Raw genomic sequence first — 13692 nt, 5'->3', positions numbered from 1 at the left:
CACTCCTTTTTCTACGACATGGTTAATGAAATAAATTAAGTAAAATAACTGAAAAAGTAAGCTGGCAATATATATTTTTAAAAAACCAAGGTAAGGTATATATATTTTTAAATATATATTGATAGAGTTTGGCATAGCACTATTTATTATATGTTACTAGGATTTCCATAAAAAAAAGTATTTAATTATTTTTTTTAGTCGTTTGTGTTTAACTCCTTTAAGTTTAAGCATTTACATTCACTGCTTAAGGAGAATAGAAATATAGAGTATAATTCTTATATGTCTACACCCGAAAAAAATATCGAAATGTATGAAATAAGAGTCCAAAAAGTTTCCAGAATAGCGCTAGTTTCGCTAGAGAATTTATTTTTCTAATTCCGTTTAACTTTACCAAATATTAGCGCGTTCTATCAAATTTCATCCTCTTACTCCAGCAGCGTCGTCTGATTTTCATTCTTACAGTTTAAGGGACACTTTTTAAGCACAAACATGTTTCTTTTTACTTTTATACTCCGTAGGTGGAAATCCAGATTTTTTAATATTATAAAGGTTATAAAAGAAATTATTGAACTAAGTCGTAAGTGTCGCATATTAATTGTGAGGAAACATTCTATTTAAAATAATATTTTTCGCAAAAAATAAATCAAATGTTAAATATAATCGAATATTTAAACTAAACTAAAATAATATTTATATACTAAGTCTTTGAATGGTACTTTTTATTGTTGCCACTACAAAAAATCCCAGTAGTATTTTAAAGCGCAACCAACGAAGAAAATCAATACTTAAACAGTGATGTATTCATTCGTCTTTTTAAAATGAGAACGTGACAAAACATTGCATATAAAACTCATCGAAGAAACTATTTTATTTAAAAAATATATCTATTGAAGCTTGATGCTCATTTTTTATTTATTTACATAGTGATGAAGATTCTCATAGTTACGGCGTGGTAGAACATTCTGCGTGTTTGATTATCGCCCTTTCCGCAAAATATTACTGTTAAAGGTTAGTACGTCTTTTAAATATACCTTTGTTAATTCTAATTTCGCTCTAATTGCTTAAAATCATTACGAAGTGGACTATCGACCTTCGCCATTGTCTGCAGCGTGCATGGTGCATTGCGTTTATGATAGGTACTTCAGTATAGGTATGTAGATACCTGCAGACTATAGATGCGATGTTATTTCTTTTATTTCAAATTCAGTGTTGGGTTCTTATTATTTAAAAATAAATATAGTACACATTGATTAAGTTATTCTGTAAAGACATCGAATAATTGTACGACAGTAAGAAAAAAAATCCTTACCTTTAGGTTTTGCTTATGAAGGCGTAAGCAGAACCTTACTTGATTTGAATAAGGTGTTTATTATTATTATCTTTTATTTTATATAGTCATAAAATACATTAATAGAAATAGTACAATTGTATTTCATTTAAAAAAACAAACTAGAAATTATAAAAAATATATTTAATTATGTTTTCAGCTACTGCATTACAATTACTGTAGCATTTAATTTTATTTATTTTTTATTTTAAAGGATTATGTAAACCAGCAAGATATTACATATTCATGTAATATGCTTTGTTGTACATAATTTAAAGTTATTTCACAAAATATTCATTCATTCATGTATTAATGCTACAAGAAAAGCATGTAATTTTCGTAATTATTTATTTTGGATCATTTAAATTCAATGCACTTGAATATTAACAAAAAAGTAAACTTTTTTTCAGTACTGATAAAATAAAATAAAATATATATGAACTTTAATTTTGTTTTCATAGTTATTATTTATGAAACCCTTGCTTAGATTTCATTAGATTAAAATAAAATAACATTAAACTTTACTATACACCTAAATTTACATTATGTAAGCAATGCTATTTAAAAGCTGTAATTTGAATTTTAATTAATAATAGATAAAAAAGTATTAAGACAGTTAAGTTTGATTACTAAGTAAAAAAAAAGGTATAAATATTTTTTTTTACTACTAATGTACTGGATATCCTATCCAGTTCTATGTTGGAATGTAATTGTAAATATATTTCAAATAAAATATTTAACTAATATTAAAAAAAGTATTTAGGCTTATAATTAATATGAATAAATATTGAATTAAATTTTCTTCGTCGTTTTGTCTTTCGCATTGTATAAATTTTGTATTTATACATTACAATTTACAATGTCAGTTTGTCTTACAATTTAAAAAATCTTTGTGGGTTTTGTTAGCGAATAAAACATATAATTTTAATTTAAATAATAAAAATATTCACAACTATATTTATGCAAAGCAGTTTATTCTTAAATTTAATTTTATTATGACTATAGTAACATGATCATCTAAAATAAAAAAATTAACATCTTGTTAAATGGGCAACTGATAAAATTAACTCATTTGTTTAATGTTACCTTTTTTATTTTTCAATGATACTAAAATAAAAAATATTTTCAGTGCTTATTAAAATTGCCAATAAAAATTGCTTTCAAGATTTCCTTTTTTTATGATATTGATATGTCAAAAAAACTAATTACTTGAAGGCTATTCTCTACTTACTACTACTAAATTTGCTGCTGACAATATTTATCATGACATTATTTTTAATTTTTTACTATATCTTTTGAATTAAGCTGAAATATTTTTAATATGTACAAATAACCAAATGCTTATTATAGTGTCTTTCTTGTGGTGCAACATTTAAATTTTTTTCATCTAGCTATAACTATATTTTTTATAATGATTGTAATTAAGAGATAAAAAAAAAGTAAATGTGTTTATTGATAATGCTATTCTTTTAATCATCTTCATTTAATTAATGTTTAATGGCCACAATTAAATATATAATGCAAATATAAATTAAGACTTAATAAAACATATGTTGTTCATACCTCAGAACTTCTTGTTAAAAGTGAAGAGCTTTGTGCAAGTCTCTCTTGATAGGTACTCATCACTCCTAATGATTTTATTATGAGTGATGTAAAAATTATTCTACATTATTTTTCCACCTTCAGGTTGGTGTAAAGTGGGATAGGTTGGATAGGGTGAGTTAGCCAGTTTACAAGAAAAGTACAAGAGTCATAACATTTTAGTTCTGATGACTGATGCCATATTAATATTGTGAGCTTTGTTTGTCTGTCTGTTCTATATTTAATTTTTTTATTCTTTAACCTGTGTTTCTTTTATTACTCAACATTTTTGAAATCTTGTAAGCTTTGTACTTGTTAAAAGAGAAGCAGTAAATCTATGGGTTAATTTATCAATTATCCTGGCTGGCTGGAAAAATGCATATTTGCTATGGAATTTTTTTATTCTGAATGGATTTTTTTTTTTGGTTTCAGGTTATTGTTGATTGAGGTAAAAAATATACATTATACAACACTAATTATAAGTTAAAATGGAAGAAATTAATGGCGAGCTTTATGGGGATGGCCTTGTTAGTCTTGGCGATGAAGGTTCTTTGGAAGCTTCTGATAATGGAAAACAAGAACAAAATTGTAAAATTTGCGAGTGAGTAATTAATTTTAATGACTTTTTTTGTAAATAAATAATATTACAAATTGAAATTAAATATAATTTTGTTTGATTTAACCTGAATTTTTGTTTTAAAATTTAGGGAATATTAATGATGAACATATAGGCAAATTATTGTACCACCTTCTAAATATAAACATCTATTAATCTTAAATTGATGCCCCTCTGATCTAATGTTACTTGAGGGTTTGCTAAAAATGAAGTTTGATTATTTAATATTCATAGAAATTAATATTTGAAAAAAAAAATCGTTTTGTATTGCAGCAATAAACTATGCAGTCCTCGTGTATTGTCATGCCTTCATGTATTCTGTGAAGTATGCATTGACAAATTGATGGTAAACGAAGCTGGAGATTCTCTTAAATTTGATTTAGCGGTTGAATGCCCCATGTGTAAACAAGAAACTAAGGTGGTAATTATATTTTTAAACAAAATTTATTGTATGTTTGATTTTGCTACCATATTCATAATATTTTTTTATACACAGATGCCAGGAGGAGGAGCTGCATCACTCCCTTCAGACTATGTTCTTACTAACATCTTGGATGTTTCCTCCATGGATCAGTCTGTTGTTTGCACTTGCTGTAAGAGTAAAGAGCCAGCTGTTGCCAGATGCACCGATTGCTCTCATTTCTTATGTTCCAACTGCAACTCAGCTCATGAGTTCATGAGGTGCTTTGAAAACCATCGCGTTGTTCCATTCGACGCCTTAAGATCGTCCAAAGAAAAGACGGCTGTACATAAGCCAATTTTCTGCACACGTCATGTAGGTGAAAGCCTTAAATTTTACTGTTGCGAGTGTGAGGTAGGTGCTTGCACAGAATGTCTAACAGTTGATCATAAAGTAGGAGAACATCGTTGTGAGCGCATTGTTGATGCGGAACCAAATCTCCGCGCTGAGCTTAGGAATTTTATTGTCGAAGCAAATGCTCGTGCAGTTTCAGCTGGGAGTGCATCAGCTAGACTTGATGATGCTTTAGGCGATTTGCAACGCCAAAGAGATGATGCTGAAAGTGTCATTAATGAAGCTTATCACGCATACAAAGCAGCTCTCGAAAGACGTCGTGAGAAAGCTTTGGAAGAACTGGAGAGACTGCACAAAGAAAGAGAACTTAAAGTGATGGATTTGTTTGATCGCGTCGATAAAACCGTACAACGTATAGATTGCGCTTGCAAATTTGCTGCGAGACTTCTTCGAAGAGGTGATGGAACCGAAATTGTAATGTTGAAGAAAATTGTAGCATCTCAATTTGCGCGACTTTTGGAAGGTGCTCCTGAATTTGACGTCGACTATTCTGTGGAGTTTGTTACTAAACTGGAAAAATTCGATTCGATAGCAGAAGATACATTTGGAACATTCCGCACTGAAGCAACTAGAGCGGAGGAAAGAAAACGTGCAAGCGAATCTTCGGCTATAGTTTCAGTCGCTTCCAATGCTCATTCGCCGGCTGTGTCAGTGACAAATGCACCTGTTTTCGATGATTTTCCTCTGGGAAATGTTCGTCGGGTTACAGGTGTTAGCAACATGGTGGGTGTTCCAGGAGTTGGAGGTGTTCCAGCTATTGGTGTACCGGGAGTGGGTGCGGTACCAGGAGTGGGAGCCGTGGGAAATACCAGCGTTATATCCGGGGTAGTCAACGTTAATAGCGGTGTTGGCGCTGTAACGGGTGTTGGTGGAGTTTCAGCGTTGCCGTCAATGGTAGAATACAACTTGCAACAACTGGCTAGCATCGCTGAGAAAGAAGTTCCACCGCCACCTCATGCATCACCGGCTCCATCTTTTACTCTTGCTGAGCTGCTCGCTGGAGACCTTAACTCGCCTCAAGCTTACAATAACTTGCAAGCACTTGCTAAACTCGGATTGAATACTGGTAATTGAGTAGACATTTTATTTGGAGGGATTTGCATAAATTTAAAATGCAATGCTAATTATTGAATATTTTCAGAAGTCAACGGTTTTGGAGGAGTTGGCGGTGTTGGTGGAATCGGAGGAGTAGGTCCTCGTGGAGTGTCTCCTGGTAGACCTTTGCTGACTGCTGCCGAAGAAGCTGCGCTTGTTGCGCCGCCAGCACCACTAGTCCGGGCTACTAAAGCTACTCCTATGCATATTAGATTCAAATTCGGGCAACTCGGCGGAGGCAAGGGCCAATTTAATTCACCACATGGATTTTGCCTAGGCAATGACGAAGACATCATTGTTGCAGATACTAATAATCATCGCATTACGGTATATATTATAGTTAGCAATAATTATTAATTTTGTTTTTGTCATTACGATTCTAATAAGTTGAATTTCTTCTAAGGTCTTTGACAAATCTGGCAGTCACAAGTTTAATTTTGGCGTCGCTGGTAAAGAAGAGGGTCAACTTTGGTATCCACGTAAAGTTGCCGTGGTTCGAGCTACAGGAAAATTTGTGGTCTGCGATCGTGGAAACGAAAGATCTCGAATGCAAATTTTCACCAAAAATGGACATTTCTTAAAGAAGATCGCTGTATGTTTTGTATTATATGATTCATTAGAATTTTTTTTTTTTGCTGCTTTGTTAAGATGCTCCAGCATTTTGATCAAAGATTTACGATTAATATTTATATATAATATTTTGTAATCATAATTATACTCAAGTGTTTCCATACAAGTAGTATGTAATAAAAAAAATATTTGTTTTTAGGTGCGCTTTATCGATATTGTCGCGGGTTTAGCTGTCACTGCTGAAGGACTCATTGTTGCTGTCGACAGTGTGACTCCTACAGTTTTTATCTTATCTGAAGAGGGCGATCTCCTGAGTTGGTTCGATTGTAGTGAATGCATGAGGGAGCCGTCGGATATCGCAATTAGCGGTAATTTTAAACATAGTTTTTGAATTAAATTAACGAAGTTATATCAAACTTTCCTATTTCTAATATAAGTAAGTAGTTTTTACGAGTGATAAACAGCACTATATCCTCCTTTTAAAAATATAAAGTGAAATAATTAAAATATATTAAAAAAAACAAACATTGTCGTAAAAAAAAACTTCATTTATTTTTGAAATTAAAAGGCACATGCATAAATTAAAGGTAATAAATGAGTTGAATACGGTTTTAACAACATCCCTTTACAGGCAAGGAATTCTACGTCTGCGACTTCAAGGGGCACTGCGTCGTAGTGTTCGACGACGAGGGTCACTTCCTGCGCCGCATCGGCTGCGAGAACGTGACCAACTTCCCCAACGGCATCGACGTGTCGGACGCGGGCGACGTGCTCATTGGAGACTCGCACGGCAACAAGTTCCATGTCGCCGTATTCTCGCGGGAGGGCGTTCTCGTCACCGAGTTTGAATGCCCCTACGTCAAGGTATGATTTTAATTAGCCTAGCATCTAATAGCATTAAATCATTTATATCACAATGGGTTGTCTGTGGATATTGTTTCAATGTTTACAAAATAAATTCATAAACTAATCTGATAAAATTGTCGACTTTGATAAATATTGTAGGTCTTCACCATAAAATTTTTATGGTAATTAGAGATGGGATTATTTTGAGATGGGATGCGGATTGTTGATTGTCTTGTTCTAGGATTACTATCTAACGCTTGCCATTTGTTTAAGGTTTCTCGCTGCTGTGGACTTAAGATTACATCTGAAGGTTATATCGTCACTCTGGCTAAGAATAATCACCACGTTCTAGTCCTCAACACCCTTTACATTGTCTGAGGAATAACTCAATGGCTGTAAGTCTGCTTACTACAAGATCTCACATTTATTCCTTATATTATTATATTTAATTGCTGATTTTACAAAGCTTAAATTTTTGCTAAAACAGTATTCGACTTACTTTGTTGTTTTGTGTTTTCCATTATAGTTAAATTTTATCCATTCGTGGTGATCTGTGGTAATCCTTTTTTTTCTATGTATTTTTTTCCCTTATGTTGTGGAATTTGAATTAAGGATTGAATAGATGTCACTGCTGATGGATATATATGATTCCCAAAGTACTAGACTCTTTCGTTTTTGGTTTAATTCATCTCACGATTTTTATTATGGTTGCATTTAGTTGTTATTATTAACAAACAATCCAAAGTTTAGGCTAATATCTCTTTTTTTTACATATGTTATTGTCCAGTCAATATGCATGAAAGAAGGATAATAAATTTGATTGTAGAGTTCTCATATTTAGGAGAATTCGATATATTTAATTTCGAATCGATTGTTTTGGTTCCATTAGTAAATTAGACGTTCCATCGTTTATATGATTACTTTGTGTTGTGATCAAGAAATAGAGCTCGGCTCACTATTGTTGCGTGATTTAAGGCTCACAATTGTATGTTATAAACATTGTTTTTCACTGCCAAATATGATTGGTCTATGATCAAAACATAGCGTATTTGCACTTCTGACCATTGACTGGAATTACGATTATGTTTCTAAATTTAGCAGCTGGTATGGTTCCTAGTTCGAGTGAAGTTAATAATACATGTCAATTAGGGGTCTGCGTGGGAGTGTCGCCTCATTATCTTTGCGTTACTCCATAACATATTCGATAATACATTTTGACTTCAGAGCTTACAGTATTGGCATTTTTATGATCTCTGCAGCCTGCATTCGAACAGATACGTCTAACGCACAATTGAGTTTATTGTTAACAAAATTTTATTATTATTATTATTATTATGACCAAAGGAGGCGACACTAAAATAACGTGCCATCTAGTTTAGGTTAATCGCGTATACAATATTATATATTGTCCGTTAAAATATATTTACCATTTACAGATTTCTTGTGTCTATACAAAACGTTTTTTCATGTACTCTTGTTTTAAGAGCCTATATTTGAAAATTTTCATGGGTAGGCTATTAATAATGATATATACGATTTGGTTAATTTAAATTTATCTGAAGCTAATTATATTGGGAAGACATTGTTATTAAACATAAAATAATTTTGTACTGATAATAATGAAAAAAATATTACAAACTGTTTATGTGGCATTTTCGTGGATATAAGTCGCAATAATTATAATTTAAAATTTAATTTAAAATAATTAAGATAACTTATTACATTATAACACGGGTGAAAAAAATGTCACAAATGTATAGTGATTTCCAGTTCATCTTATTTGATCGTTGAATATTATTATTAAATAATAAAAAATATATACATGAATGTGCCATTATAAACAAATTTTATTTCTACAAATTAATGCGTTTGAAATTCGTATACAGTTCGCCAAAGTATATATTTTTATAGCTATCCACATTTAATATTCAAAATTGAGATTCATAAAATTTTTAGATAGTAGACAAAAAAAAAATGTTAAAATTGTGGTTAGTAGTGTAAAATTACATCAAACATATTCGTGTAAAATATTTCTTTGTTCATCTATTTTAAATGTCTGATGTATATTAAATATTAACATTGATAATAATATGGTGATTAAATGTATGGCAATCGTAATGACGCTATTTGCAAAAAATATATAAAATTTAACCTGTCAAGGCTTTCGTCTTCCAAAGATTAGTGATTGTTTTATTATTATTATTTTTTATATATTTTAAAATTAATGTTACGTTATTTGTGGTAATGAGCTCACCACATAAGAAAACGAAAGTCTTAATATATGATGTCATTATCGATTCGCAATACTTAATCCATGTTTATAATTGAAGTACTTAACCAGACCACCTAAATTTGTGTGTGATATTTTGTTTACAAATTGTTATATAATTTGCTCTCTAATTTCATGGATCATTCAAGTTAAAAGACACTAAAAAAACATCTTGAATAATTCGAAATATGATTTTTTGGATAATTTAAGTTCCTGTATTTTCTTTTATATTATTAGAACGTTAAGAATCATTATTATATTATTTTGTGTTAATTTTATATACAGAACCAATACAGTGTTTTGCTGAGCCATATTATTATCACTTATTAAAAAAAAAAATAGCAATTCACTAGTAATATAATATAAAATGTAAATTAATGTATGTACTTAATTAGAAATATTTGTTTAATTTGTTGTATATTGGAACAGTTCTAAAATACATTACAACATTTAATGTGATATAAGCAATAATAGGGAGACATATGAATACACAATAGAAGACTTCAACCGATCGAAGGAAGTGCGAGGGAATGCTGGCCTGAACCAGTGATAAGTTAATTTTTGACGTTGAGTCTTGAATCCTCTATTATATTAGTGAGTAACTTTTGGGTTTATTTTTCTTATTGTTTTTAAGTTATTTGTTTCAGGATTTTTGTCCCGATAGTATTAGGGAATTTTATTTTCTTTATTTTTTTTAAATTAGGTTATAAATGAGTCATTACCCTTCGTGGATGATAGGTGTGATTAATACTCTGATTTCGTCGTATAACTGTTTCGTTTTAATATATGTTCCGGGCCTATATTTATAGTATTTTTGGCCAGTGCGATGGGCCTTTAGAGTTACGAATTTTTACTGCCAAATTATTTTCTTACGATATTTGTGCATGCACATAGTAATTATTTTATTGTATAATATTGTAAAATTAGTTACTAATTGTTGCCAATTTTTTTTTTTTGTTTATAAATATTCAGGATTTTAATACTATTATAATGTTCAATTTTTATTTGTTGTCCATTAATCAAAATTATTGGGTGTTAGTGACGTAAAATTAACCGAAATAGACCTTATAGGCCCCAAAGGGAGCGTTTGACGCTATTAATAATATTGCTTAGGGTTGCATAAAATTATTAAAAAGTGGTGTGATAAGTTTTGGATAATTTTACAAATTATACTATTTTATGTGTGAATTTCAATATTAATAAATTTGAAGTTTTAATATATATGTGTAATTTTTGAAATAATTACATCGGCTTTATTATTTTTGGCCGTATGTTCTAAAGTATTATCATTTGTATAATTATTAATTTTACCTTAAACTTGAATTACTTTGGTGATATATCGTTGACAATGTTTCCTTTTGTTCTTGCCATGTATCTTATGTAGGCGTCGGCGTAGAAGTTTATGTAGATGTTAGTATTTTTCAATTGATATACAAAGAGCAGTACGACGTTTGCCCTAGGATGGTGTTGTTAGTGTTTGTTAGAGGGCGCGGCCGAGGGCTTGTACTGGCTCTCCCGCTGGCTGTACATTCTTGCCGTAGCAAGTAAGCACTTAGTCATGGGGTAATGGCAGGTCAAATGGTATCTATTGTCCATTGACATTACTTGATAATAATTGTATCATTAGAGTACATTACAGTAGCCTTTCTCGGGAATCTTAAAAGTTACCTATATACACTTTAAAGCAATTTTTGGTAAATATATTTCTCTTGAATCTATATTCCCTATGTATCCAGCAATAAATAACTTCAGTAGATGTAGTTATTGCGTTACGGGGCACTCGATTGAGGATACTTCGTCGGAGTTGTCGCATCGCTATCGTTGGAGGATGTAATGCGATGCGGTGGGCTCTATGACACAGTTATGAAGTTTAGTGCTACGGAACGTAATATTTGTAGGGTTCGCAGCGCACAAGGTGAGCTCTAATGTTACCCTCCCTATTGGAGGTGGGCGTATTGCCTATGTTGTGGCACCAAGCACAGCTCGATGGTTCCGGTGGAGTTGGCATATAACAGTACTCTCATCACTTATCGGACCGTATTAAAATGACTGTGGGTGGGGTTTGGCCAATTTTACTTTTCGTCATATAGTCTTCGGTCTGGTTAGGGCACAGAAAGCTGATCACCTGCTTGCCTAACAAGTATAGTGATCGAACGAATAGTTGGAATATTGTTTGTAATATGTTATCGCTGTACGACACAGTTACTATATAAATATACCGAAGTAATAGTCATCAAAATATTTTCACTATATTATAAGATATATTTAGCATGTTTAATGTTTTTAGATTTCTTCACCCACCTTTAACACCACCGACTTATTTGGTCTCTCCACTTTTTTGAAAACCAACAATTAAGGTTGTGAGCTCTATTCCGATCGGAATTTATAAGCCACAGTGTGCTTGTGCAATAAATATCACAGTTTGGATCTAGGCTTTTAAATTATTATAGATTATATACATTGTTGAGCTGATTATAAAAATTTATTATACCTTTTAATATTGTTAAAGAATTCTAATTGCATTCCACATCTAGAGTGAACGAATTTGAGAAGACCATTTTCAATCTACATTATACAAGTTATTTTTTTTACAATTGTAGGATTATTAGCAGTTGCCAATGTTTTTTCCTTTAGTCAGTAAAAGTACAAATATTTTAATATACAATTCTTGGTATTTACGTATTGTAGTATCTTATTTTTTAGTTCATTTGATTCATTAACTATAAGCATAATTTTTCATTTAAACGGCCATTTAGATATTCTCATCACGCAAATTATTCAGTAAATAACAAAACATATCATAATGAATCTATTTGTATCTCTCACAATACGCCACATGTAGACAAAAATGTTTGTTTTACCTTTCATGGTGTGCTTAAAAAAGTTTTTAGGTTTTTAGTGCACATGCACTGGAAATTGCAACATTTTCGAAGAAAACTACCGCACCCAACGCACGCTGACTTTAGATTGCTTACATTTGTCGTAATGTGAGAATGATTTTATTTTGTTCACATAAAATACGCAACATCCGTATTTTTATTTCGGTTTAGATATAATATGTTAAAATGGCGTGTTTTAATAGATTTAAGTATACGTTAGGTTTACCACTTTTTAATTTTCTTGTCATTTTATGTTTACAATTTAAATTTATTTTAATTTGTGTTTGTGTGAAAGGTGCATGTTCCAAATGCATATTTTATTTTGATCCAAAGATTTCTAATAATGCTTATAATTTAATTAGTTATTTTAACTTTTTTGATATGAAAATGACATTTGTGGAGTGTGCATTGGTATTTGATATTAGAATTTAAAGATTATTTCCGTAGAGTTGGTGCAGCTGAGCAAATGTCTATTATATTCTCAGAAGAATATATTGCTCAATAATTTTATTCTGTTAAAAGTATTTTAAATTTAGGAATAGTCCACATGGGGTATATAATCTTACAGACAATACCCTCCGTAAAGTTTGAAAATTGTAAAAGTTAAAGTTTTATTAGATGTAGTAGCCTTGAAAGCAGCTTGCCATAAGAGCAAGTTGTATGGGGCGCCAGCAGCATTGACGCATGGGACTCGTTTCTGAAATCATTTTCTAAGCGGTTTACCCCATTTCTGACCTCATTAATTCTGTTCACACCGGTCCATAACGTTCCTAAAGCGTCTATCGATTAATCGATTGCATACTTTCCGTATTTTCAATAAAGAAGCTTAGATAATGTCTTCAGTGCGTCTTGTGCGATGATGTTGACTAAATTATTTTGCCCCACAGTCAACGAAAATATTGTTATTCATACAGGAGTCTTTGCTGCATTGTGCCTAGATCTTAGAAGTTAATAATATCGAGGTAGAGTTAATCTCAAATATTTTGGCTCTTTGAATATTCCATGATATTATTTTGTTTTTCATGAAAATGTATTTACATTATTATACATTCATACACTTAGTAATTATTGTATACATGAATATACATTGCGTAGTTTGTAACTTGATTTTATTGTAAAATTAAGATGCCCAACTAGTTTTTATGTATGTCCACTACGTACGGGAGGAATTGATTGCGCTACATTGAAATCATCTTATTTGGCTCACCATATTTTCGTGTGGACAAACGTATTATTTGTTTTTTGACTAGTTGATCATCTTACTTTGACCAAATTTATTCGCTGCGAGTTTTGCGTGAGAATTTGGACGGTCGCGAAACTCGTTCTATTGCTAGAGTTCGAATTGTCACGTGATCTTTGTGGTTTCTTAAGAATTAAGTTTATTATGTATCGTGAACTGTGGCCAGGATAACAACAGCACAGAGCAGTGTAATTCAGAGCCTGCCTAAAATATATTTTTGTCATGATTTTATTTAGGTATATACATGTTATTATTCACATATTACAGTTTTCTCAATATTAGCTTGTATTTTAATTAAGAAATAATCATATTTAACATTGCCAGGTGATCAGCAACCTGCACTTTAATATTTTTGGAAACTATTGAACTTAAATTGTACTGACTTTATAAATATATTTACTTCAATAAAGATTTTCCATGCCACTATGACATGTTTTGTTTATTTTACACCTTAA

At 31.2% G+C, this 13692-nt stretch overlaps 1 protein-coding gene across 3 annotated transcripts; it reads left to right on the top strand.

Moving 5' to 3' along the window:
- Positions 1-765: 765 nt before the first annotated feature.
- Positions 766-13666, top strand: LOC126768246 (brain tumor protein-like). Of its 3 annotated transcripts, none has more exons than XM_050486253.1 (9): positions 766-1008; positions 3341-3509; positions 3798-3942; positions 4021-5404; positions 5480-5760; positions 5837-6025; positions 6203-6371; positions 6635-6867; positions 7123-13666. In XM_050486253.1, the coding sequence occupies exons 2-9, from the start codon at positions 3397-3399 to the stop codon at positions 7225-7227; spliced, it is 2619 nt and encodes an 872-aa protein (XP_050342210.1). In that variant the 5' UTR covers positions 766-1008; positions 3341-3396; the 3' UTR covers positions 7228-13666. The 3 variants fall into 3 exon arrangements, with proteins under 3 accessions (XP_050342210.1, XP_050342211.1, XP_050342209.1); XM_050486254.1 differs by having other exon boundaries at positions 3798-3945; positions 5483-5760; XM_050486252.1 differs by having other exon boundaries at positions 3798-3945.
- Positions 13667-13692: the final 26 nt, after the last annotated feature.

This window comes from Nymphalis io, chromosome 4, assembly GCF_905147045.1.
Source record: "Nymphalis io chromosome 4, ilAglIoxx1.1, whole genome shotgun sequence".
NCBI lineage: Eukaryota > Metazoa > Arthropoda > Insecta > Lepidoptera > Nymphalidae > Nymphalis > Nymphalis io.
This window is presented reverse-complemented; position numbering and strand designations above follow the sequence as displayed.

Bases quoted from the DNA above. Each gene is read 5' to 3' on its own strand.
- LOC126768246 (XM_050486252.1), top strand. From the start codon at position 3,397: ATGGAAGAAATTAATGGCGAGCTTTATGGGGATGGCCTTGTTAGTCTT. The intron at 6,026-6,202 runs GTATGTTTTGTA...ATTTGTTTTTAG, and splicing joins ATTTCTTAAAGAAGATCGCT to GTGCGCTTTATCGATATTGT. The intron at 6,372-6,634 runs GTAATTTTAAAC...ATCCCTTTACAG, and splicing joins GTCGGATATCGCAATTAGCG to GCAAGGAATTCTACGTCTGC.